The sequence below is a fragment of the Porites lutea genome, chromosome 4 (assembly GCF_958299795.1).
Source record: "Porites lutea chromosome 4, jaPorLute2.1, whole genome shotgun sequence".
Taxonomy (NCBI): domain Eukaryota; kingdom Metazoa; phylum Cnidaria; class Anthozoa; order Scleractinia; family Poritidae; genus Porites; species Porites lutea.
Window position 1 is genome coordinate 19,389,169 of NC_133204.1, and position 27,824 is coordinate 19,416,992.

The window sequence follows — 27,824 nt, forward strand, 5'->3', positions numbered from 1 at the left end:
CCAGACTTTTGTGCTTCACTAGAGCTGTCTTTCCCTCCTCCTCCTTCTTTAAAAGAAGCGCAGCCATCACACAGTTTTGATCCAGTCTAATCCTTGGTTATTGAACCCAAAGTTAAACAGACAATACAATTTTATTGTTTACTGTGAGTCACCAAAGCTGACACTCCCGTTCAGGGCAAATGAAGTGAAGAAATTAGTACTAGATATCTTACTTTAAGTATACTATATTTTGACAGTGGGGGACAGAAAATAAAGGTCTTTAAAGGTTTAAGGTCTTTTGACATGGCTTGTCAAAAAAAAGTTCGATAGTCAGTCTTGAACCAATTAATTCAAATACTTCCACAAAGTTTGCCCGGTGAAGAAAACATTTTGCACGGATTAACAATTCGACAACGTTTTGCAGTTTTACATGAGATTATATATTCATCTTTTGTGAGACATGAAGTTTCAAGGGATTCCTTTCACAATGCAAACTGAATGAGGAGGTTTCTTGAGTCGTCTTTTAGCGTCTATCGATGATCTAAATACGCCAAGATGGATCATGATGTTTACTGACCCTTCTAGTAAGCCAAGAAATGATGTCTGAGATGATCATTTGAATATGCGCTAGGGCGTGATGCAGATGTGAAAAAAAAAAAATTCTTGCCTTTTCAAAACAAGGTTGTTGGACCGTTGATAAATTTCGACTGTGGTGTGGTGGTGGAACGAATCGAGAAAGAAAGGAGAGGAACAGTACGGCTGTCGACTTTCAGAATTGCGTCTTCGACTTTCCAGATGGACCGCTTGGAGCCTATATGAGCTGTTACGCTAGAGGGCTAGTCTGAAATATGAAAGATATGACCTGAACAGCTGGATGGCCTGAAAACGATTTAAAGTTGAGTAACAACAAAGATTTTTGTTGTTACAGTATGTGTAAATTCCTTGTATTCAATAGTTTCCTGAAATTGTCCAGCATTACATGGTGAGTGTGGAACGGATAGACTTGAGTTGTGTAGACAGCGACACAGCTGCGACACTTTGTCAAAGCATGACATATTATTCTGACATTTCTTCTCCTTTGATAGACTTTACTAGCTGGTCAATGCGCCTTGCTATATGAAACTTTAGATACCATGAACGCAAGGCTCGTCATAATTAGGTTTCCCTGCGAAAGTCCAAGAATAAGCCAATTTACTGAAATGACTTACCGTGAAGTTTAATTTAAGAGTTGATCACTTCGCGAAAAAAACATCTTTAAATCATGTTCGAATTCAAAATTAAACTGTTATATAAATATATATATATATAAATGAAGGCTTAAAGGAGATTACAATATAATACATACTGTAGCTGCTATACAACCTTTCGTAGGACGTTCCCTTGAAGACTATTGTCGCAATTACACGGAGTCTCAGAATCGATATCTTATTTGATACTACTGTCTTTTATTTTATGTCAAAAATATAAAAGAAACTGACAGGTAATGAAGTAATAAAGATTTTTAGAGATCTATTTAAAAAACTGATATCAAGTCGGCAATTTCCCCAGCTTGTGTTTGATCCTTTTGTTTGTACAGTATTAGTTTGTCGTTCAGTTTTTCAAATGTTTTAATCAGATTCTTCTCACAAAATAGTTGAACAAGACATCAAAGACTCAAGCGACGGCTGATAAAAATGGCAGCAATAGCTGTGCTCTTTTTGCTGTTATATTGGCCAGGTAAGTACTGGTTGTAAACACGTGACGTATTTGGACGTAGGTGAAATACTGGCTTACTATGTGCTAAACTGGGATATACCAGGGGACGATCAGATGCTTGCCCACGCTTGTAAATAGCCCACAGATTCGTCTGTTACCAGTTGGGATTCTTAGCCATATTATGTTTCATTTGAAGTATTGGTTTATTATTCCTGAAAAGCCCCATAAGGGGACAGGATAGTTAAGTATTCATTTTTTTCAAGAATCTAACATACATAGTATAGTAAAACGTGTAAAATAATTGCAATTTTATTGGCTGAGAGGAGCTTCAGTTAAATATGCAATACCTGCATAAACTTAAAGCAAAATCAGTTTATATAGTAATAAGTACACATGACATATATTCTACTTCTGTACTTCAGAATTATCTGTTACAATGTAGACATCTTCATATATGTATCCTATAACCTATACTATTAATATTTCAAGTAAGTGTCTACATTGTTCTATTTTGCCTTATGGCTCAGTTTCAAGAAGATGAAACGCAAGTACGTAGTTTAAGTGAAAGACGATGAAACTGTGGTTGAAAGATTTATTTTACACATTTTAAAGAATCACATTTCGTAACATTAATTCACAGGTAGCCCCAGTTATACCTTGTAACAGTATATACTTTACTCACTTTTCTAATAAGCAAGTTGAGTATTATTGTCCGTGTAAGTGTGTTCTGTCGCACTTTGTAATAAAATTTTGGCTCTCTGTAATACCTGTCCAACTACGTAATAACACTTGTCCCACTTTATAATTGTCGATGATGATTCTTATTATTGGACCTACTTGTCCTCCACCGCGTCCATTTTATAGTCTGTTATCACAAAGCCGTGCGATAGATTTTTTTATAACAAATTTGCGACAGAACAGATATGAATGTGTCCTTTTTCTGGTCTAGCCCTCTTGGAGGGCAATTTGTACGAATTTGTACGGAAATTTCGGCGAAGATTTTTCGGCAAATGGTAAAGGTGTTTTGTTTTTCGCTCCGAAAACAGGAATGCGATTGAGTTGTACCATTTTAAACAAAATACCGGGAAATTGTTCGTACACTCTCGAGAGGAAGCCTTGCACTTGTAATCAACACAAACGGTTGCGAAAGTTTCGGTTGTTTTGCTAAAAGCGGAAAATAGGAAAAACCTTGGAAGGCATTACCTTTTTCTACATAATTTCCACTGGGATACTTTCAGGAGAATTCTAAGCAGATTTGATGACCGGGTTTTCCCACAAAAATGGTAAGCGATGTTGGTGACATTATTTTTCTTTTCAGACCGTGTTGAATGCGTAAACCAGTGTGTCTCGAGGTACCCTTCGTACTTCCGTGGCTACTACATGAAAGTCAATGATTGCCCAGGGGCCACCCTGAGAAACGCATCCCAAACAGACGGGGATGTCATCTGCTGTATTTTCGATTCTACCATGGTTCCGTCTATCCCACAGAATGTCAGTGTTTCCCGGGAAGTTTATTTGGCCATGGTTGGGGATACCACAAGGACAAGAGCGCTGTATCCATTTTATATGAAAGCTTTGAGTACAGGAGATATCAATGGTAATAAGCTAGAAATAGCAGCCTTTACTGCACAGGTAAGTACAAAAATAAAATCGCTCGACAGGTATTTTATTACACTGGAAGAGCATAAGAAAGTGCACAAAATGTCTCTTAAGACGACAATGAGACAAGAACAGGGAATAGGTGAAAGATGAGGAGTAGGCTTGGATAAATTCTGCTCGTAAAATATCCTATTCTGCCTGCCGGCAGTGCTCGTAAAAATCGCTTATTCTACTCAAAATTCTGCTTGGACACCTTTATTCTGCTCGAATTCTGCTCGGTATCCTAAAAAAAGTTAGGCTGTGTTTATTTTTGCAAATATAGACGGGAGGCTGGGTCTAACCCCTAAAAACTAATTCGATATTCATTCGTAGCAAATTGTTATTCATCTTACTTTTAATGTGAGGGCGTTGTAGCTATTAAATAATCAAATTAGGCCTGTTTACATGAAGGTGCGGGACCTTAGATAGGTGAGGTAACATGTGGCGGGCCACCCCACCTATCATGTAAACATGATCAAATTAAAATGAGAGATTATATGGACAGGCGAGTTACCCCGCCTAAGTGGGTTACCTCACCTACCTGGGGTACCCCACCTCCATGTAAGCAGGCCCTTAGTTTTAAATTTTTCTTACAATTGTTATGCATATCATTAGTACCACTAATTTTCCCTTATTTTGCTCAAATTCTGCTCGAAAATGCCTTATTCTGCCGGCAGAATGCTCGCCTCAAAAATCGCTTGTTCTGCTCGAAATTCTGCCGGCAGTATTTATCCAAACCTAATAAGGAGTAGCAATAAAATCGAATTGTAAAATAAGCACCTCAATTTAGTTTTCCAAATACTTTGTCCGATCGGAAAGGAGTGCTGAAAAAAAGGAAATAAAAAGAAAAAAACCCTAAGTGTGGTTCGGTTATGATCGCTACCATAGCTACAAAGCGCTAAAAAAAGCAAAGCGATCTAAACGATCGTAGGTGTTATATAGACTTATCGGCGAGGTGAAGTCTTGAAGTGACCAACGAATTGCGAATTTTGTCTTTGTTTAGATTCTATATCAAACTTCAGGATTGAGATTTTCAGAGGAAAGTTCCTATGGAGAAAAGCCCACCAACGAAGGTGAAACTGACAAACGCAAATTTAAAAGTCGTGGATTTCTTCCTTTAATCGGACAACATTTTTATGAACTGGCTTCATCTGCTGTCAAAGAGGAGATTATTGGTTAGTATAACAACAACAATAACAACAAATTTTTTATTTACGTTATGCATGATTGCAAACTAAGATAGCTTAGCCCGCAAATAGCACAAGCTAATCGAGGCAGTCTAAAAAAGCGAAAATTAATAATTATAATAATAGTTGTAACGAGAAATTACAATAATGATGAAATAAAAAATAATTAATTAATAATTGTTTAATATTTTGATAATATCAAATATCGACTATAGCTCTCTTAGTTAATTAAGAAAGTGAACATAACAAAGGACTAATTATAAAACGCAGTGATCAACGTGAGATACATGAGGTCATCATAATATGTTCTAAAGAAAAATAACTGTCATTGCGGGCGACAAAGGAGCCCGCAGCCTAATCTTGGTCAGCGGCACTCTATAAACTGTATAGCGATATTTTTCCCGAATCTGTCCACATTCTTAGGATGCCCGTGTTGTACCTGCTACTATGCATGGTATTTGGCCGCTAAGGCCCTGGTGTTGAGTTTAAGGTCCGTCTGATGTCACGTAAATCACGTGAATGCACATGCAAGTAATGCAATAATTATTATTACATTCGATAATTCAGGTTCGATTCAGGTGCAGAAAAACTGTACTAAATGGGAGACTTTTTGATTCGCCTTGCTGGCCTGGAATCTACATGTTTACTCAGGAAAATGAAAGTAGACCGTGATCTCAGCTTAGTGCGGGACAAGTTATCGCTAAGATACGAGTGCGAGCAAAGTCTAAAAAGCGATTTAAATTAAGTTTATCCAGGTTTCACTGCAGTGCATGGTTTTTATATTTCATACGTTTCCAAGCATGTTGCGTCGCTTGTCATCCGAAAGCTTCAATAAACTTTAAACTCCAGTGGTTATTTAAGCTTAAAAAAATTGAAAAGCTCAACTGTTAGGAGGCAAAATAGGTCTAGATGAAACTTTGTCCCCAGGGTTTTTCCCTGAGGTTATGCGAGGGGCTGTGGACAAGGGAAAGGCCCAGAGGACGAGTTTGGACTAAATGATCAGTTTCTTCATTTATTGAGTTTTCCAGCATAACCATTTTGGGGCTTATTTACAAACTCATGGTCCGCCGAGGTGGTTAAAAATCTGTTTTCTTTGCTAACATCCCACAAAATTGAAAACACTCGCAGATCAGCCGGAGATGGTGGCTTTGCCATCCATTGGATTCCAGGTGGCTGCATGGCTGTGGAGAGAAGGGTACGCCTTAGCTCGTAATATCAGCCTAACCACAGGGAGTATGGGAGACTACTGTAATGGAACTGAGTACAGCTTCGTTGAGTTATCTCACAAGATTCAAAACAGTTCCGCGGGGATTGAACAACTTTTCCAGTACTGGAGACACACTACTAAGGTAGCTGTTTTTAGCTTGTTTTTTTTTTTTCAGTCACGTCAATGACACAAGTACCTATGCCAATAGTTTCTGAACGGAACTATTTTCAACTTTTATTTAATTTAATTTTCTTTTTCGGAATCCAATGCCTCATTTACTCTAAATTAAATCTGAGAACACACGTTTGTCTAAATCTACAATCCTGGACAAAAGTCCTTGGGACATTTCTACAATATTCATATTTTTCTTTCATTTCTTGGTTCCCTCTTAAAACAGTGCATCCTTTTCGAAATTGTCTTGCAGTTCTCCCTCCCTCCACCCTATACAATTGTTTGTGGGGTGAGGGGAGGGGTTGGACCTTTGTGAATTGGAAAACGTCCCAGAAATGCAAAAGTGATTTAAGACGTTTTGTTCATGATTGTAGCTAGCGAGTGAGTGAGCGTTTTCACGTGAACTTTCACCTTGGAAAGCATTTCACGTTCCAAACTCGGTTCCGCAGGTTCTTGGTCTTTCATGTCCATCCCAAGGCCAAGGGCCGTTGTGTTACTCGGGGCAAAGAAAAGGACGTTGTAAACTCATGAAGAGCTGCAAAGGAGAGTACACTACAGAGGGTTGCCCTGGAGCGTCACCTATCGCCTGTTGCCTAGGTAATGGTATAGTTTAGTTTAATATAAAAACTTACGGCCAAAAAGTGAAAGACTGTAATTGCTGAGTATGACCAATTGGCTCATTCTCTCTTGGTATGACCTAAAGAAGTATGCCGATCCGTAGTCAAGGAGGGTGTTATCCGCCGAGGTCGAAGACCGATGGGGATAACACCCTCCGAGGCCTTCACAATTGAGATTCTAACAAAACCGAGGAATCCAAAACAAGAGATAATGAGCTACCTCATTCTCTCTTGTTCAAAATTATTATTCAAAATAATTCGTACTTTCAAAACATGCTTACCTCGATCAGTTCGACCGCAAAACAGGTGAAATTTTTTGCCATTTTCTCCAGCTCTAACAAAACAGCTGAGCTAACAGATCCTCTTCCCCAGGGCTTCTTGGTTGCCGTAGCTTTTTCTGGCGATAGCATGCACTACACAAACGACATTTTAACAGATATAGATAGATATGTCTTTTTAACAATTACTTTTTAGAAGTGTATATGACATTTTGGCAGCAAAATACCGTATAACTGGGTAAAAAAAAAATGCTTAAGATACCGTGGAACCCTAAATTCTAGTTGGGTCTACATAATTTTTCCTGTTATTGATAAAATACAAATCTATTTTATTTTTATTGGTAAAATATAGTGCTATTTTATTGCACACTTTACTTAGTTACCCGGTGAATAGCTGAAAATTAGGTTTACTTCCATCACCACAGAAAAGGTTTGAAGGCGGGATATTAGAGAATAAGAACTCCTAAATAATGCTAGGTAGTTGATAGAGTCGTTTTGTGGTATAGGTTCAGAGTTACGGGAAGTTGTCTATCGTCACCGTAGTCTCCACATATTAAAAACGAGACGTGATGGTCAGCTGGTATTTCTTGGGGCATTTTCCGTCTGAAAAATAACTGCAAGTAACACTTAATGGCATCTCAACATTAATTGCTGCTAAAGGCAATTGTATTTCATTAAAATATTATGTCACACTTATCACTAGACGTATATTCTACGGGGAATAAAATAAAATTAAAAAAACAAAACAAAAACAAAAACAACAGGACCAAAAAAAATTGGGCAGGCCACATCTAGACTTGCTTGTCCGGAAAAGTGTTCTTTTTTCACTTGGTTTCTTTACTCATTTTCTCAGATTGTCAGAATCCGATCGACTTGGCCTTTGTGTTGGACTCCTCTGGAAGTGTTTCTCAAGCAAATTTTCAGCTTGGATTGCAGTTTATCGTTAGAGTCTGCGAATACTTCGACATCGGATATCCTCATGGAACTCGAGTTGCTGTCATCAGATACAGCTCCGCTGCATCGATATTGATCCGTTTTAATACTTACATCAACAAGGAAGATGTCCTCAATGCAATAAGGGCAATACCCAGGCAGGTTGGCTCGACGCGTACTGATTTAGCCCTTTTATTAGCTAATAGGGAACTTTTTAATAACAGTGATAACGGAGTGAGGCCGAAAGACTTAGGAGTTCCCAGAGTGCTTGTTCTTCTTACAGACGGAAGGTCCACCTCGGGAATAAAAAAGGTGATTGAGCAGTCTAATTTGCTCAGACAGGAAGGCGTTAATATCTTTGCTATGGGCATTGGGCGGAACATCAATAACGATGAACTAAACATTATTGCCAGTGACCCAGACGTTGATCATGTTTTTTGTCCCAAGACGTATGCTGAAGTAAACTCCATGGTAGAAAAAATGCGCGAGGCTTCATGTTATGGTGAGTATTATTTTAAGGTCTTATCGTGAACTGCTGTCATTATCTAAATTCTGATTGGCCCTTGGCACGCTTTTCATTAACGGAAAAAAGTACAGTGGACTGCGAAGAATATAATGGAAAATTATAAAACGAATCTGCCTCAAAAGTGGTAGCGGTTGCTTACGAGAAGTGTTCGTTTACGAGAGGTTCTAACTATTGGGCTTTGATTTTGAAAAAAAGATGGTATTTTGGATAACAGGTCGCTTATGGGAGGTGGTCGCTTACAAGAGGTGGTCGCACATGGAGGTTCGACTGTGTTTATACCTGTTAAGAAGGTTGTCATTTGAATGTTAAACAAGACTCCAATTGCAATTGTTTGTAGGAAATAATAGTTCTGTCTTACAAAACTTTCCCAGAACCCGCATTACTTGAAGAAGAAAGGGAGGTGATGTCAGACGTCCAGTCAAACACTGTTAAGTATTACAAGTACGATTTACAGAACAAAACAGGGATAAAAACCTTGTTTATTGAGACAATGGGTGGTGGAGGTCGCGTATCTGTATCCATGAAAGATACGAATCCCCGAAGCCATCGATTTAACCTTGGATTTTGTGAAACTGGTATTGGTGATAATTTCACCACAAGTGGAGATACCTTTATGCTGGAGGAGCTTGAAAGCAACGACTTTTGTGATATCCATGAAAATGGAGGTTGTACTGAACCTCGTTTTGTATCCGACGATGAGTTCTTGGAGGAGGGAATCATTACTTATGTGAAAAGATGCTCGAGCAGGTGGTTCTATGTTTCTATCGAAGGAATCAACAGGACAAATAAATTTAATCTGACGCTATATAAAGATTTCATCCGGACAAATAATATAGAGGTGAGTTGTGTTGTAGAATTTAAAGAGCAAAAGGTGAACACTTACTCAGAAAAATTATTTCCCAACCCTTCACTGTTGAGCTCTTTTAGCGAGAAAGATGTTTCAATTTTTAAGTCTGTAAGCCAAGAATTTATTAGTTGAATGTGCGCCTAGTTATTTATATATTTATAAATTCCATTTGTTGGTATTTCACAAATTAAACTTCTGGGAGAATTTGGCAATCTTTCGGATAGACAGCGTTTAGCCGATACATGTAGTTGTTCGTTACCAAGTTGGTGAAACTCCTTTAGGCTCTGTTCCAGGGCAGGAGCCCATAACCCGGAGCGAGCAACTTCCATGCCCTCGTGTCACCGCTTTTTCACGGATTAGTTTATTTTTAGAACGGTTTTTCCCCAAATTTTGTATATCTTGTAAATTCCACAAACCAGTCAGCAAAACTTGAAGACCTAACAAGGATATTTTTTGCCTGTTAATAACGTTTAGTCTTCCTTATAATTCGAATGAGCTCATAGACATGGTGGAGATTCTATTTTCGCCGGAAAAATTGCCCTAAAATGTATCTAAAAATAAACTGGTCCGTAAAAACGCCGTGACATAGGCTAGTGTGGGAGTTGCTCGCTCCCGCTAATAGGCTTCTATCCAGGTTAAGTGTATATCTGATAGCAGCGAAAAGAAACAACAAAAAACACATACCGTAAACTGCCACTTGTAAGCCCTGCTAGTTTAAGACCCATCTACCTCTAAACAAAAAAAAAGCATCCGATCTCTATGATAAGCCACCCGCTAGCTCTTCTTTCTTAAACTCGATTTATTAAGACGCTTTAAGTGAATTAAAAGCCAGTAAGTGTAGCCAGCAAGTGGTTAAAGCCTCCTTGCTTCCTTGGGTATAAACCCTTCCATTTAAAAAAGCCAACCTCGTCCCCAGGGCTTTTCCCTTAAAAAATGGGTGGGGCGGGAAAAGGCCCTGCCATCGGCTGGTCACGTGTCCCTTCGTACACCCTAAAATCCTGGGTGTAATAAATTAGCGCTTTGTGAAAAGCTAAAATTATGCGTAACCTCACGGCGCGCGATCTTGGGCCGCCTTTTGTATCTCTTGACGATTAACGAAAAGTTTTACAAGGTTTCTTTTTTGTCACAGATACTGGCTATGGTAATAATTGCTTTCCTCCGATTTCTATGAAGGGGACAGCGAGCGGTAACATTTGTAACACTTCCTTTATAGAGCGATATAAATGACAAACAAACTATCGTACATGCATAAAGTTTGTACTGGAAAAGTTTGTTTTCGCGACTCTTTTGATATTTTATTTTATTTCTTGCGAAGTGGACCGCCGTACACAACCTAGTTCCATTCACCTTAACTCTCAGCCACATCATCATAGCGATACGCGTTGGTTTAGACTTATCTTGTATGACCTGTATTTTTAAAAAATTCATTGAAATGCGAGACTTAATCGAAACCGGAAATCGCGCATGAAAAGTCTCTGCCACCCAGGGTATCAAACGACTGGTAACAAAGAAAGACTTGGGTCCATTTAAAATTGACATAGCTGTAGTTAATTCCAATCGATCGGTCAATCTTCCCTTTAATATAAGGAAAATCCTTTGTACTTATCCTCGGAAGAGAAAAGATATAAGAGATCTTCAAATGTTTCAGATCGGCGACCTGTCATCGTTCCTGGCTGGAGGGCTGACTTGCATCCGGCGCGGAGATTTGTTTGTTTCATGGTCGGGTTGTAGAGAAGACCAGACTCCATAAAGTCGAATAAAGCATTTTGATGAACAATTCTATTTCAATTAAGTTCAATAGGCCATTTTACAGTTATGGATGGAAGCGAGGCTGACGGTGACCTTGTTTTGTTACAAACCTTTCCCCTTTATTTTGTAAATCAAGTTATTCTTACGCTAACTAGTATTTTTCAAGGACAATTTCCATAACAAAGCAAATGGAGTTTTTATCAAAACAAGGTCACCGTCAGCCTCACATTCACTTGAAGGCTAGGGTACTAAGTCCACAACTGTAAAATGGTCTATTTGTTTTAAAAATTCACTGCAGATCCTAGAGGCAAAGGCCCGCATTTTTGTTTGACATCGGACAAAATCACTTTCCGCTTGATGATCGTACAGTAATTCCACAGTCACGATGAATTTCAGTTGAAGTACTACTCGATAACAGCTTGTCTCAACTCTGAAGCATTTGACATATTTTGTACGTGACGACGTAGAGCCGGTAGGCCTTTTCATAAACTTATAGCATTTGAATAAAACGCAATTAAATGGATCTTAAGCTCTTGAATCGCACAGACGCGAAAATATTGACATACAGTTCGCGATATTATTATTTTCCATTGTTGCACCCCCGGGGGGGGGGGGGGGGGGGGGTTGGGGGGGGGGGCACTTGGGTATTTTTTGGGTGGGTATGTGCCGCCCGGGACTCCAAATTGGCACCCCGTTCTAGAAAAAATTTCCCCTAAAACTGATACCCCGTTCTAGAAATAGGCCAATTTTTTATACCCCATTCTAGAATTCGCCCTAAAACTAAAACCCCGTTCTAGAAATGGGCCAGTTTTTTATACTCCGTTCTAGGGTGCAACAAGAGTACAACGGTTTGCTTGTTAACGCACTGAACCGTATTTTAAAAGCAATCTGTCCTTGAATGCTTTCAAATGGCTGCTTACAAAAGTGGAGAGCTTTCGTGCGTTCGAAATATTATACCCCGTTCTAGAAACCGCGTCTGAAATGGATACCCCGTTCTAAGCCAGGAGCTTCAAAATCACGACCCATTTGGGCGGCACATACCCGTATAGGTAATGTATGGGAGTACCACTCCCCCCCCCCCGGGGTTGCACCGTTCGACTTCTGTCAGCGCAAAACCAGCGGGTTGCATATAAATTAGCTCAGGAGTATTTAGGCTGTGCACGTGACCAGCCGATGCCTGGGCCTTTTCCCGCCCCACCCATTTTTTAAGGGAAAAGCCCTGGGGACGAGGTTGTAAAAAAGCCTTATTACTTCTTCTGTCTCAAGGTATCTTTCCTCTTTTGGTTAGAATATCACCGAAGAGACAGAAACGAATAAGACAGCCACCTTTCCGATTCCACAGAACGTTTACGTTGGAGTGGCAGTGGCCACTATTGGCACATCAGCCGCGATAGCCTCCGTGGTTACCCTCTCGTAAGTATTAGCAATATTATTGAATGAGACTGAGTATCATCTGAAGAATTATGAATTTCTTGGGGGGTGTTATGATAGCCGAATTCAATAATTGTTTTACTATTCATTCAAAATAATTCCTAGCTTAAAAACAAGCTAAAACTAGGGGTAACCTCCGGCAAATGCCAACGAGGCGAATTTGTTTATCTTTTGTGGAATGTGACTATTCAGATCTTTACAATATATATATTTTTTCATAATTTTAGAGGTTTAAAATGGATTCCGCTATAGAAAAGGATGGCACCCAACTTCAAAACAACAACTTTGGCAGACTCTAGGCTTTCACTTTTATTAAACAATAACAACATGGCTTGAAGCTTTGTTTGTTGGTAAATATGAGCAAGTTAGCACTCATGTTTCATGGAAAATTCCATTGTATCAAAACTATAAACGATAGAAAGAAAAATATAGTTCAAATGAGGTCTTCAACTGCTGAAATTAAAAATAATAATTAAATTCCGAACAACAGCGTCATCAGGGATAAGAATAATATTTCGCGTAGTAATATACATAAGAAAAAATTGATGTAAAGTAAAACGGAAGAATGGGGCGGAATGTATCAGAGGAAATAAAATATAAACTTAAATAAAACACAAAGATCTAATGAGCGAGTGCCACAGGACAAAGATTCTCTTGAAAGACACAATGGTAGTCTTCAAAACAAAAGGTTCGCAAGTTCGTTGTATTCCTCGCGGGAGTTTTGAGCTGTCTCAATGTAAACCGAGCAGCAAAAAAACATGCTGGTTGACAAAATCTAAAGACGTGAATAAATTCTAAAAAAAGGTCCGCAAATACGTTGCACTCCTCACGGGAGGTGAGGACTGGCTCAATGTAAATGGACCTGCGAAGAACACGCTGGTTCTGATATGAGTTTTGAGAATATAACCCTATGCCTTGATCAACTACCGCTTAAAATTGAATTCACAAAGGAAAAAAGGAACACGGAAAACCCTGGTTCTGATTTGAGAAGCGAACACGCTACCTCATTGTAAATGGAGCTGCAAACAACAAGCTGGTTCTGACAAAAATTTGAGCGTAAAACCCTATTCCTTGATCAGCTGCTGCTTTAAACGCACTTTATAAAGCAGACCAGAGCACTAATAGCCCTTTCAAACGAGAAATCGTATTAAAGCTTGCTCACCTGTTAGGGCATCTTGAACAGACAACGAACAGCTGTACACTGAATCACCCAATTTCGCACCACGCGTTGTAAATATAAGACCATGACGTCACTACTTAAATATGGGGTCTTACACCCAAATATGGTCAAAAATGCAAATTTTAGAGGGTTACGCAGAATTTGACAGGTTTTGCCTACATCGTGCGGGATTATAAATCTGCCTCCGAGGCAACCTCGCTTCTTAGCTCGGTTGCCTCGTTGGCAACAATTGCTAAAACATGTTTACCTCCGTCGATGTTAAGTTCATCTCGATACATTGTACTTGCATGTTTATCGGGAAGTTTAGAAGATAAAGGGCTGTTCAGGTCTGCAAATATACCCCAAACAGCGGATGTCGTCCATCGAGTTGTCTTCTTGCTGTTTTTGCTATGTTTTTAGACAATGGTTCGCCGTGTAACGAGTAAAATATTCCACCATTTTGTTCTCACTACCAACACAACTCAAACTCGTTCCCAGGTTTTCTCGGTTAACAGTTCAACTGCACGATTGACGTCATCAGTTCAATATTGCAAAATTCTTCCAAATTTGGTCGACAATAGCTGGTTATGATGAATTATGCGTGGGATTTAAGTCAGTTAGAAACGAGGAAAATTTTTAATTACTAATAATAACATTTATTGATGGTGCATGTCCTATGCGGCAGTACAAAGTCAAAAGGAAATAAGCAAAAAGCGAGGCAACCGAAAACTGTAAATGTCTTGATGATTCCTTGCATTGGTCCAAACGGACTCATGGAACTTACCATTGCCAGAACTGGCCGTCGAGACTAATTCAGCCAGAAAGAGAGTGTCCAGCCAGATTAGTCAATGCGTGAAAATATGAAGGCAGTGATGAGTTTTTCGCTAAAACTTCCGTCAAAACCCCTTTTTCATTTTCAGTATGACCTGTGTACTGGGCAGTTCTGACATAGCTAGGTACGTAAGCGCCAAGTGCCCTGTGCCTGAAAGGCTCATAAGCGCTAATCCAGGATTAATATTTTATTGCACGATTGTATTTACCATTATATAGATTTGGATTAAAAGTATCATTTTGTGTTATCATAACGGTATCTCCTAGTGAAGTCTGTGCAATACCTTACATGCTTCAATTACATGTTCCTTGAAAAAATCTCGTTTAAAAAATTTGGCTTATCCCTGGCGTTTATCTGACCATCCTTCGAGGAACCACGCCCTACGTATGTACGGCTCTTAGACCTTTTCGCCATTGCGATAGTGTTACTCAGTGCTTTCATTCATTGCTCACTGACATTATTATGCAAGTAAACTAACAATAAAAAAACGTAATATAGGATTAAATTAATTGGTGGAATACTTGATTGATGATTTGACTATCATTTTTTTATTGTATTTTAATCACAGGTGCGCAAAGGACTTTCAATTAAAAGGATCAACCAAAATAAAAAAGAGGAAGAGGAAAAACAATAAAAATGCAGAAAAGAATAATAATGGTAACGTTAACAGCGGTTTCGAAAAGGATGATGAGGTTAATAAGGATGTGAAATTTGATAATTTGCGAAATCGCAGTTCTACTCTTTCCCCTTTGATTGAAAAATACGAGCACATGTCATCTGAAGAGCCTTCTAGAAATGCCATTGAAGAGAGAAAAGGGAGACAAAGGGTTGACGTAGCCGAGATGGAAAACATGCAAATAAAGAAAACAAGATCTTCCTCTTTTTCTGCTGAAAATCAAGGGAGGAAATCGTCTACACAAACAGTGACCATTGCAAATACAAATGAAACTAAGCGTCGTCCCACTCGCATAAGCCTAGTTTCTTCTATGATTCAAGATTTACAACGAGAAGATACAATTATTAAAGAGACCACTACATCAGTCAATCCATCTGGTTCCGCGGAAAAACGGAATTCTCGCGTGGAGATGTCGCAGTTCAAGCGACAGATTACGAGCACAAGTGTGTCTGTATCGCTTCGGACACGTCCAGAAACACCTAAAACGCCTCAACCCAACAAAGAAGAATCGGATGAAAAAACAGCTTGCTGCTTTAGTTGGAAGCCATTTTATTCGCAAAATAAAGCACAGAAGTCAAGAAAGAAAGTCGGAAACAGTACCGACAGAATTGATCTTGAGAAAAGCATAACCGAAGAAGAAGGCAATAAAGAAGAAAAAGTTAGTTTCCTTAAACGGGTTAAAAGAAAACTAACATGGCGCAATGCTTTGGCGGTTCTTTTCCCTTGTTTTACATACTACATTCTGATGAAGGGAAATAATGAGAAGCCGTCAGACAATAAAGAAGATAAGAGCGAGAAAGGCCACTGCGAAATGAGGTAAAGGAGCGATCCTTGGTATCTAATGCAGCTGCTTGAAACCACTAAGGAATACGTGTTTGGTTAGCCTCTAGGAAGTTGTTTCATCTAAATCAATCCCTGGAGGGTACTCAACTCAGGGTACCAATTTCGTATACCTTCTATTAACAAACGGCACCCCTTTCACATAGCTTCCCTTTAAGCTGCTGTAAATACAATGTCTACTTAAAATATGTATAAATCACAAATCAGAACGTTTCATCGACTTCTTCACAACCATAAAATGGATCTGTTAACCTTTTTGGGCCTTTTCACTGACCGAGGTGCCGAAGTGACAGATTTCCCTAGCCTTTCATGAAGCGTGAAAAAGGTACCCTTACCGGGCGGAGCCTCCCCGTATAGGTCATTTTAGGGAATACACCACGGAAAATCATTAGTAAAGGTTTCATTCACAAGGCGTCAGTATGGTAGCTTCTACTGTGCTTTTGAGAGTCTCCTTGAAAATACTGATTAATTAACTAATGTTAGGCGTAAAATGTTACTTTGTTTAAACGTGGAAGAAATGTAATTGCCTATCTGTCAGTTAATCGACCACAGTGAAAAGTTCCCAAAGCTGCCATACGAGCGGTCGCTTGTTCGAGAAATTATATACAGTGGTCAGTGGAGCTATGATAATGATAGAAACAGGGTTACGTGGAGACAAGAATAAATAAGTTGATTTCTTTTCACACATCACAGGGACCGTCGCTTCGAAAGAGACATGCAGATGACTCAAGCATTTTGTGTCTTGTTATCCCAGCTCTTGTTTCTGGCAGGAGCTGATGCTAGAGATAATCAGGTAAATAAATATATAATAGGGACCTTTAGCATGAGGTTTTTCGTGGGAAACGGCAAACCGCAAACCGCAAAATGTCACGTGACCACGGCCTTGCGGTCACGTTTGCAGTTTGCAGTTCACGTTTGAACCGCAGGAAGGGCTTCCAGCGGTAAGTGATTTACGGCAAGGTTTTTTGCCACAAAAAATTGTACAGCCTCGCGTTTAAAGGTATTAACTAGCTTTTTGTATCCGTTTGCGATGTGTTTGTTGGATTTCTGATCTCGAATCAATGAATTATTGTTGATTTTGGGCGATTAAAGTGATGCACTTCGACTTGAAGAAAACAACATGGCGGCCCTAAACAATGAACGCGTAGTTCAAATCAATTTTATATTCCTTTCTGCCGTACTAACAATGGAAAGTATTCTGTTCCAATCCAGAGTTAAATTTTTTTTCTATCTTTTTACTGAATTCATAACTTAACTCAGTCTCTGTTTGGTTCCTATTTTTAACGTATCACTCCGCGAATATCATTTTATTTTGCTTATTTCTTTTAGACTGGGGAGCTCAGGTTCATAAAGCCTTCTGGTTTCTTCTGGGCTCCCTTGCAACCTTACATTTCCTATATGTATTCTTGTATTGTATTGTATTTTGGCTAAATAAAAGTGAACTGAACTGAACTGAACTGAACGCCTTGCTAAAGCTTGAAATCTCGGCAACGCGAAACTGCAAACGCGTAACTGCAGTTTGCGGTTTGAGGTTTGCGGTTTACTGATGCTAAAGGTTTTTAATTCAATAAAGTGGTTTTCATTCCTTTAAAGGAATTTCAATGAAATTTAAAAAACAAGCAACAATAATTGATTAGAGGAATATTTTTGATTAGGCGTTTCTATGGTTACTTTTTTTACATGACTCTAGTGGCCAATTAAAACTCAAAACTCCCAAAAGTTTCTCCCTTAAGGGTTTGCAAACTTGATGTACTTTTTCCACCCATCTTTTTCTCCCGAGGATCCTAACTGTACCGGTGACCACTGATATAAGTGTTGTTCTCGTGTCCTACATTTTCTCTATCCCTATTTATTGGTCTTTACTCTTGGAGAGTTTTTGTCCTGTTTTCTGAGTGGACAGACTTGTCGATGAACCTACAGGTTCTCTTGTCCTTGTCTTACGTGTTCTATCTACTGTATTTACCTGGATCTCTTTTTCCTTATGGATGGACTTTGTCCCAGAGTATGGTAGTTACTTCGTTTTTGGTGACTGCTGACGTTCGTGTTAGTGTGTTAGTAGGGAGCTTAAGCAACGACGACGCGGACGGCAACGAGAACGGCAAAAAAGCAATAGGTTTGATTAGCAAAACAACAACTTTGCACGTGCATCACGCTTTTTTTGTACATTTCTTTGCCGTCATTGCCCGACTACAACGTGAAAGTGCCTGAATTCACGTTTTGTCGAGGACGGGAACACAAGACAACAACTTTCTTTTCTTTTCCTGAACTTTGATACAGTCCTTTAGAATTCAACTCCAAAAACATTTGCCAACATTTGACGAAGTAAACGAGATGGAATAAACGCGATAAAGTTTGAAGCAGCGTGAATTCAGTTTTTAAGTGACGTTTTTGTAGCCGTCGCCGTCGTTGTTGCTTAAGCTCCCTAGTAATACTTGTCTGATATTATACACTTAATGTGAGATCCCGAGGGAAACAGTTAGTTTTGTTTTCCCAAGAGTCCTGATGTTTCCCGAGACGAAGTCGAGGGAAACATCAGGACTCGAGGGAAAACAAAACTAACTGGTTTCCCGAGGGACCTGACATTAAGTGTTTTGTTATATTTCTACACTTTCACTTCAACAGCAACAAAAGAATAACCGGAGCGAACCAAAACAGTCGACTCGGTACTTATAACAACACAAATTTAATTCTCAAAACCACTGAATGAATGATTTACAAACAAAAGTACTTTCCTCATATTATCTGCATCTTTTTCCTCCACTAGCTGCTGTTTTTCTTCTGGGAACTTCTGGGATAACTTTAAAAATCGTTGCTTTATAGCTTGAGGCTTCGTTTTTGTGTTGTTGTGTTCATTCACGAAAAAGAAAACTGGCTGGACCTGGCGGTGTTTTTCCCGCCTTCTGTCACACCACTTTCCACCATGCTTTGATCACGTGCTGCAATGTATCCCGAGCGGGATACATTGTTTAATGTATCACGATCGGGATACATTTGATTTTAGTCAAGGCCACGTGACCAAGAATCAACCAATGGCAGTCCCTGTTTAGTTGAGTGAAAGTCTAGGAATGTAACAATTGATGTTGTAGTACTGGCAGTATGCTGTTGCCTTGTCGCCATTTTCCCTAGCTCTCCTAAACAACTGAGCTTATGCAGACCTCGTCCTCCCTGGTTCCCATTCCCCTTTCTGGGTATAGCCTGTACTATTAACGTCATTTTATCGGATATCGGAAACTTCTTCCAAATTTGATGAACACTACCTAATTGGGAAGAATTAGCCAAGGGCTTTTGACGGAGCAAGTCAGAAACGGAGAAATATTTTGAATGGATAATAACGAAATGTAAGATCAAATGATCTATAACACTTAACCACCGTCGTATTCATTTTCTCATTTTGTTTCCCTCAGATTGCCTGTGCTGTTGTGGCTATTGCCATGAATTACCTTTCTCTTGTAACGGTTACTTGGCTTATTGTACAGGCCATGTATCTTTTTTCCTTCACGAGAAGTAGAGAAAGTGAAACCAAACAGAGGCTGAAAATTAATCTCTATTATGCAGGCGCATGGGGCAAGTATTATTTTATTTCACCACTTAAGAAATGAGATTGAGACTAGACCGAATTAACTTTCGCAAAGACTTCTGGGACTTTTACCTAGGACATCGAAAAAGATTGGCCAATCGCTGACCCATGCGACCTGAGGAACGATCTCAGAGACAATTGCGGGACACTTTTCGGCGCCGGTCAACTTCTCGTTTATAAAGTGGTGAATTTATTTCAAGTAAATCAAAGTTAATGCGACCCATTTATCCTATTAGTTAAGAAAACATGGCAGTAGTAGAGTTTTGTATTCACGAGGACCGCGTCTGGCTAAAGCTTACCAGCGTCAGTTGCAAGACACGACAAACAATGAAGCTTCTCTTCACATCCCTTTCATAGCCTAAACACTTCGCTTACCAATGATCGACTTTGGTTTTCTCGGCAGGTTTGCCCTTATTTGCTGTTGTGATCCTTGCGTCCAAGTACGAATCATACAATAAACATCCACAGTAAGTAATCTATCAACGTAGGCATCTTACTTAGTACACTGTTGAATTATTTATCAGTATTTAAATTTCCTCAAGAGAAAACAATCGTTTTTTTCTCTTGAAGTTGTTGGATCTCATTCAGTGATGCGTTGAGCTGGTCAGTAGCCACACCCATGATTACATTGGGATTGGTGAGTTTATCTATAAATATTTTAACTGACCTATCCAAATATGCAATAGTCACAACACACAACCTCGCGGTGTAGCCAGTACCGTACGCATTCGCACAACCTAACGCCCGGGCGGTGGTAGCCATGAACAGCAGTTTGGGATTATAAGCTGATGGCATAGCCGTCATCAGGCCCTTATACAACCAAAGGACCGTTGCCCATTATGACCGAGTCGAGTAAGAATTAATGAGCTCTTTAAACGACAGCCCAAATGAGTAACTGTTACTATTTATACCTCAATTGACAGAACTTAAGATGACATCAGTTAATTTTTCATACTTGGTACTGAATACTGACGGTGTTACTGCGCAACACGTCGGACATTTCAGAACACTTGATCATGAGAAACTAGAAATCCTTTATTTCTAGACTAGTGTTTTCTCTTAAATAAGATCTGCGGTGTAATATGTTATTTCTACTGCAACCACAGTTTTTTTCTCACTTCTTTGTATATTTTATTGCAGTATTGCGCTGATAGAACTAATAACATTGCACTGCCATAAGTTAAGAAATATAGATAGCTCTAAAGCAAATGGCAAAGTTAAGCATACCAAGAAAGTGATCATCAAAACCGCCTCCTTTTTTTTCAGGTTCAGTTCGTTCTTGTTATTTTATTGGTAAAAGCTTTGGTTACTTTTCGCAAGTCTGGTGACGCGAATGAACATGAAGACAAGAAAAATGTTGTCAAGTAAGACATACTAAACTATGATTTTATAAAAACGATATTCACAGTTGGAAATCAGTTTCAGTGGTCAGGCCTTTAATTTTAAGTCCAGTTACACACACCCTGCCCCAACAGAAAGCTCAGGTGGGTCCCTTACACAACAGTGAAACATCGGGGCGAAACACCCATTTTTAGTTGACTCTTAGTTACAAAGGTGAGTCTATCAATTACGCCACTCATGATATAATCGGTGAGTCTAAAACCTGTGTTAGGTGACATGAAGATGAATCTTAAGCAAAAGTGTGGGATGACAAAAAAATAGCATTATGGTATGTTACGGTATTTTCTGTAGTGGTCAATATGATGATGGTGGCAGATCACAAAAATAGATGGGAATAGAACGAAATTAAAGCATCTTGTGTAAACATCAAAGCAAATATGATATTCCAGCAGCGAAATTAAAAAAGAACATGCTTATCCTTCGAGATTTTAATTATAGCTTTTACTATAATTGCGTCAAAGTGTGGGAATTTTCATGAAAATTGAAATGTTTTCACTTAAGTCTAAGGCCTGTCAGAACACGGGATATACAAGGGGCGCACAATGTCGTTGAGCAGTAAACTCAGGATGAAATTAAAGTAAGAGCAGACCACATGACCACAACTGTCCAGTAGTTGAGTAGCTCTGCCTCTTATTTCATGTGCATGTCAACCTCAAAGAAGGTTTCAGCATAGTCTGTTTATACGGTCTCTTTGAAGAGCATCGAGCGCGCGTATGAAAGTTAAAAACGTCCGCAGCGGGTTCTCGCTTCGCGCCCTCATCCTATATACTATTAAACAATGCTTAACCTCATTTGCAGAATTTTTAAGTGACTAACGGTGAATTAAATAACTTTAACAGGTCCGGCTTGAAAACAGTAGTTTGCATAACAATCACTGTGATTGTGACGTGGCTTCTAGGATCACTGTCTTTGAACATAGACAAAGATGTCTACCACGTGTTCTTCACTATATTCAATGCCCTTCAGGTAAATTTTCACTCGGTCTTGTGCCATTCAACACAAAGGTACCTGGATGATATGCTTTTTTTTCTCTACCAAACAGTCACAGAATTGCCAGGAAATATTCGCTGTTGGCTAGGGCTATTTGACCTAAAAAATTAATTAAAGTAAAAGTTTCCACAGTTTAGATTATATATCATGATACTGAATTTTTATTGTTGGTAATAGAAAATGAATGTTAAGTCAGGAGGGAGAGAACGACTCTTAAGAAATGTCAAAAGAGAGTAAAAAACTATTTTAACTCTAGATAAGTAGCAGAGATACTGACTCTTCAACGAGAGCTGTAGTTAGCATTTTAGAGGACTCGGAGGGTAACTCCAGTCTAATTCCTGATATCTGTTCGTATCAGGAGTAGTAGTCCCCCTATAAACTCTTACATTGTCCCCACTTGGTTCTGAGCCATATAGGCTTGAAAGCTAGAATATAAACTTACTATCTATTGTTAAACTCGCAGGGCTTTGCTTTCTTTCTGTTCTATGTGGTCTTAAACCCTCAAGTTCGCCAACTTCTTGTCACCGTTTGGGAGTGGAAAGAATCCTCTGTGACGCCTTTTGATGAACACGAAGCTATCGAGATTGAAGAAGAAGAGGTAACTATAAGGCTTCCATACTCAAGCACAACGGACAACCTGTGTTTGTACAGCCGAACGTTCTGAACAAAAATTGCAGCGCCTTTATTATTATCCGGGGGAAGGGGGGGCTCATTTTCTTGTTTACAGGTAGGTGGGCCTAATAGATAAATAAAACAAGTATATTAACATGGGCCTATACCAGGAGGAGAGGGGAGGAGAGGGAGGACGGGGGGCGGGGGGGGGGGGAGCTACGTTATTCTTGGTTGGCAACCACGTGACAAGGAGGCCATGGTAGCCAACGAAACAATATAAAATTTACAAGCAATTTGTATCAAGCATGAGTTCAACTTCCAACGGTGGGAAACGGGTTCTTGTTAACCAACATCGCCGCACTAGCTTCTGCTGTAAAACAGCAAAATTTGATTTAGAAACGAACAGTCTTTTTTTCTGTTTACTTCAGGAAAAAGAAAAGAAGAAAGGAAAAGGAAAAGGCAAAGCTGGACCTGAGAACAAAGAAAAAGACGCCAAACCAGAAGAACAAGTGACGACAGTTCAGAGCGTGGCAGGAGCTAGATTAGCCGCTTCTTCTATGGCCAACAAAACCACGCCCAAGAACAAAGAAAACGGAGTAACTTTGGTTAAATTTGGCGAAAGAAAGGAAACAGAAAAGGCTAACTTAGCGGATAAACCCAGCAGGACTGTATCAGTTAAAAAGCCTGCTCCCATTTCCCAGCCAAACAAGAACACTTTATCAAATCTGTCGCGTGAACCTCGTGCAAGGTTAGAAATGCAGGGACCCTGGACTGTTAAAACGCCCGCGCGGAAACCTACCGTGACTTTGCCAAAAGAAAAACGACCCCGTTCTCCTTCACCTAGTGGTCAGCAGTTGCACGTTTCGCTCCAACAGGATAAGAAAAAGACGCAGTTACAGATAAAGGATAAAGTTCCTGAAACAGGTAAATAATTATTTACGATTTTAAATTGTAAATAAAAAATCCTCCACAGCTAAATATTAGAGACGTTAAGATACGACAACGGCCCGCGATGCATATGAAAACATCGCTGAAAAATAGACTTTGCGTCCTTTGAAACTTTTTCGCCTTTATACCAAGTCACCCAGTTAGCTGTAAGCAGGGAAGCTAGGTTGAAACTGAGGAGAGAGAACTGGCACGTGGAAGTTCAGAAAGAGATAGTAAAAATTATCGCCTTCCATTCCCGTCAACTAAAAATTTGATCATTTCACCTCGCAGTTGTGCCTGGATGGCAAAGCACTGTACAAGAAAGGTTGTTATTTTGCTCATAAAACCTATTTTTTTTAGACGTTGCTGTGGCCTTTACCCTCGTAGTTACATCATTAGATACCATCGACCGTAGCCCCTTCGGACACCTCATGCAATGTACACAACGTAGTTTTCCCTAAAGTTGAGAATATATGAAAATCATATATGTGAACTGCAGAGTGAAGAATTAAGTGAAGGGTGATCATTGCAGTTATATACGCAACTTTTGCAGTTGTAAAAAGAAAGCATGAAAGAAGAAAAAAAAAAATAGTGCGATGATCATCATATCCTAGTCAGCCACATTCAATCAATGATTGCTAATTATCTTCTAAAACCTGTGAGACCTGCTGAGAAATCATGCCCTCCCCCATGAATAAAAAGCAAAAATAATAAACAAAACTAAAAACATAGAGTAATTCAAAGACGAGATGACATAAACATTTTTGTATAACTAAGCACGTACAAAATACGGGTATCTGTTTTGTGGCGATCTGCGTGAATTCTAGATTTCATGGCGATGATATTAATTTCGTTTCTTGCCCCCGCGGCGCCAGTGCATGCATATCTTGTCATTTTAGCGTTTTCTGCTCAGTCCAACCTCTTATTGCTTGTTTTCTTAACCTATTTTTAAAATTATATAATTTACATATACTGGATCGTGTCTTTTCTAACGCGACACTGTGACAGCAAATTATGCCATAAATAAACGTTGTCATTTTGTTCATTTTGTTACTATATAATAAATCGTTATTCACTTAAGTGAAAACATCTACGAATTTTCATGAAAATTCCCACACTTTGACGCAATTATAGTAAAAGCCATTATTAAAATCTCGAAGGATAAGCATGTTCTTTTTTTAATTTCGCTGCTGGAATATCATATTTGCTTTGATGTTTACACAAGATGCTTTAATCTCGTTCTATTCCCATCTATTTTTGTGATCTGCCACCATCATCATATTGACCACTAGAGAAAATTGTTGAGGCCTCAAATGTAATTAATGACACTAAATGTAATAAAGGTCCTAAATGTAATAAATTTTGGCCCTAAATGTAATAACCTTTGGCCCTAAATGTAATAAAGGTCCTAAGTGTAATACGTTTTGGCCCTAAATGTAATAAAATCTTAACAGTAGTAGAATAACTATTGGCCGTAAACTTGATAAGGTCGCAGTGACTTTAATGTCATAGCCAGGCGATTTACTTTCTATGCCATACTGAAGTCTTTATAGACATTTAAGAATTTCACATTGCCCATAATGCACCGTGTTTTCCAATATTTTGCATAACCAGTGTTTCCAGTTTTTCATGGGTATTACAGGTTTCCCAAGGAAAACTGAGAACAAGGCTTAGGTATAGAGCGGTTTTCACTTGACTGTCGAATTGGGATTGGTTTTGGTTTTGGTTTTGGTTTTACTACGTCCTTTGGTTGGCTAGTGTATTTACTTTGGTTTTGGTTTTACGACAGTCAAGTGAAAACCGCTCTAAAATGTTTAAGGTAAACAATATGTAGTATTACTTAATTGGGCAAAGTGAATATGGTGGATTAAACGAAAAGCAGCAAACAACAAATTCTTAAATGATCATGATAGTCTTGGTAAAATTTCTCTGAAACCAGATCAGACTTCTAAACAAACCCAACAGTGCGCGGCCTTGTTAAACCCCAGCCTGATAGTAGGAAAAGAATGAAAACTAACCACGCAAGAAGTAGTGTGAAACACTAAACTTTTTTGCAAGTCAGACACCAAGTAGATCTGTTGGATCTTGGAAAGCGTGGAAGGATTAAATTTCAGATCAAGGATTGTTTATCAATATCTATTGTCCATTATGAATGTTTTCAGTAGGTTCATTTGTCTTTGAAGTGTTTAAAGTAAAAATAGCAAAGCAGTTGCGGTTGAGTTAAAGGATTACACATAGAAAATGGACCCCTTCTGATCTTGTACTGCAAAGTGACAAAGGTTCTGAATTTAAAGGAGCTCTGCAAGAACGTTTTCGTAAATTGCGTGTAAAATTGCTACAAAGCCGCCCAGACCATCCCCAGTCCCTTGGAAAATATAAGTCATTGCGCTCACGTTCGTGCTATGAGTTCCATAGTGTGATTCTTTAAAACTGGCGGGAAGAAAGGTCTTTATTAGGCGAAAGGGCTGGCTGAAAACCAGAGGATTTTAAACGAGGAACCAAAAAGAAGTACCAAAGTACATATCTCCATTTGAAGTGTATTTTGCACACACAAGCGTAGTTACCATACTAACCAAGCTTATGTACATTTGGGACCTTTATTTCATTTAGGGCCAAAATTTCCTACATTTTATTACATTTGAGGCCTCAACAAAATACCATAACATACCATAATGCTATTTTTTTTGTCATCCCACACTTTTGCTTAAGCATTGTTTTCAGTTGCTCTTGGGGCCATTTTACTCCTAAGAGAAACTGAATTCGAAGACAATGCTTTTGGGGGTGACAAACAAAGAGCATTATGGTATGTTATGGTATTTTCTGTAGTGGTCAATTGGGATCGTAGGAGCTAATTAGAGTCCTGAGACTCTGGGGGTTGTCCTTTTAATAGATTCACCTTTTTCTCCCAGGAGTGCATGCGACAGATACATATGCCAAGACAATTTATAATTTCTTAAGCAGCCTTTCCTTATGTTCATCAACTTTAAATACCCATGATGAGTAAAATGGTCCTCTCTAGTGCAAGTTTGCATTCAGTAAAAAACTAAAACAAAACACAACACAACACAACAACGACAAACCAACCACGGCCCTGCGCCCAAAAATACAAAGAAAGAGAATTAATGGCTTTGTTGTGTGTCTAGGTTTCAGCGGTTCGCCGAATTCCAACATTCACCCGAGGCCCTCTCCCCGAAAGCTACAACCCATCACCACCCAAAGCCAAAGGCCTAAAGCCAAGCCCACAAAGCAAGTAGACAGAAGAAAGACATCGACGGTAAAGAAAATGTAGAACCTTTGTCATGGAGAAGCTGGTATAGTGATGGCAACTGATCGTGACTCCCTTCCTAATGTCAGAGGCAATTTATTCCAAGAGCTTTTGAACATTGGAACTGACTATGAGAGGATTTAATCAAACACGATCGCAATGAACTTTTGTAGCCTCTGTGACTGTGATGTACCACACTGATAGTGCCCTTTTCGCCACACATGATAAATCACACTGAAACGTGCGAACGGCCGTGGATATTACCCCTCAAGGTGAGCAGAGGTGAGCAGCATGATGGACATAATCGTTTTCCTCCACGCCGGCCCGTATAAGAGCACCCTGATGACCACTAAGGGACTGAATAAATACAACATATAATCACAATAGGAATCAACAGCAGCTCGCTGGAGTATTTTATACATTAGACATTTTTTAATATAATAATGAGAGCCAAAGTAAATAGATTCGAATGAACAATTTTCATTTTGAAAGTTTATAGTTTCTTTAAAGAGACGTTCTTACTGAATGATCAGAAAGATTAGAGGTCCTGCGCTGATCGTCATTTTTTGTAGTAACTGGACTCAACCGCAAATGCATCAAAGCTCTAGCTGAATTTCATTTAAAATTAGCTAGGTCCAAGAGCTAAGCTACCCCATGCTCAAGTAATTGCTCAGGCAGGCGATTGGAGTTCAAGAGGAGTCAAGCAAGTCATCGATAGCAATCAACTCAAATTCTAAAAATTGTTGGGTGGTCTTTGTCCTTGCATCACATTTTCCGTTAGCCTGTGCCAGAATCTCAGATAGTATGGTGCGGACGTATTAAAAGCGAACGCTGAAAGATTTGCCCGAGGTACCATCTTGTTGTAAATCTGTACATAGTCAACTTTTTTTAGGTCTAATGATTTGTTTTGCTGCTCGCGTCATCAAAAACGGGAAATTTCCTGGTATCGCACCAGAAGTTGACTCACAAGCGAGACTACAATTAGACTAGACTAGACTACTGCCCCTTGAATAAAACGATGCCATATAATAAACCACTAATTAACCTCACGTGCTTGGGACGTTATTGGATAATTACCCATCGGCCTTTATGCTCCACGGATTTAATTAACCTCCCCCCGCCTAATTTTGCATAAACTTTGGCTTTTAAGTTCTTTGGGACGACTGAAATACAGTTGCCTAGTATCCGGACGGTACCAGTATCCGGACACTTAAAACAAAAACTCAGTTTTTGAGGCGCCCTTTTCAGCTATCGGTAAACGAAGTATTTCGAATGAAAGCTGAACAT

At 39.2% G+C, this 27,824-nt stretch overlaps 1 protein-coding gene across 1 annotated transcript; it reads left to right on the forward strand.

Annotated features, from left to right (window-relative positions):
* The first annotated feature begins 1,652 nt into the window (after nt 1–1,652).
* LOC140934365 (uncharacterized) lies at nt 1,653–26,596 on the forward strand. Its single transcript, XM_073384003.1, has 18 exons — nt 1,653–1,695; nt 2,993–3,306; nt 4,316–4,487; nt 5,628–5,848; nt 6,327–6,474; nt 7,626–8,207; nt 8,603–9,069; nt 12,116–12,240; nt 14,818–15,741; nt 16,459–16,558; nt 19,170–19,329; nt 19,746–19,809; nt 19,913–19,979; nt 20,609–20,706; nt 21,583–21,709; nt 22,197–22,331; nt 22,774–23,269; nt 26,416–26,596. Exons 1-18 carry the CDS (start codon nt 1,653–1,655, stop codon nt 26,559–26,561), a joined length of 4,389 nt encoding a protein of 1,462 aa, XP_073240104.1. The 3' UTR covers nt 26,562–26,596.
* Nucleotides 26,597–27,824: the final 1,228 nt, after the last annotated feature.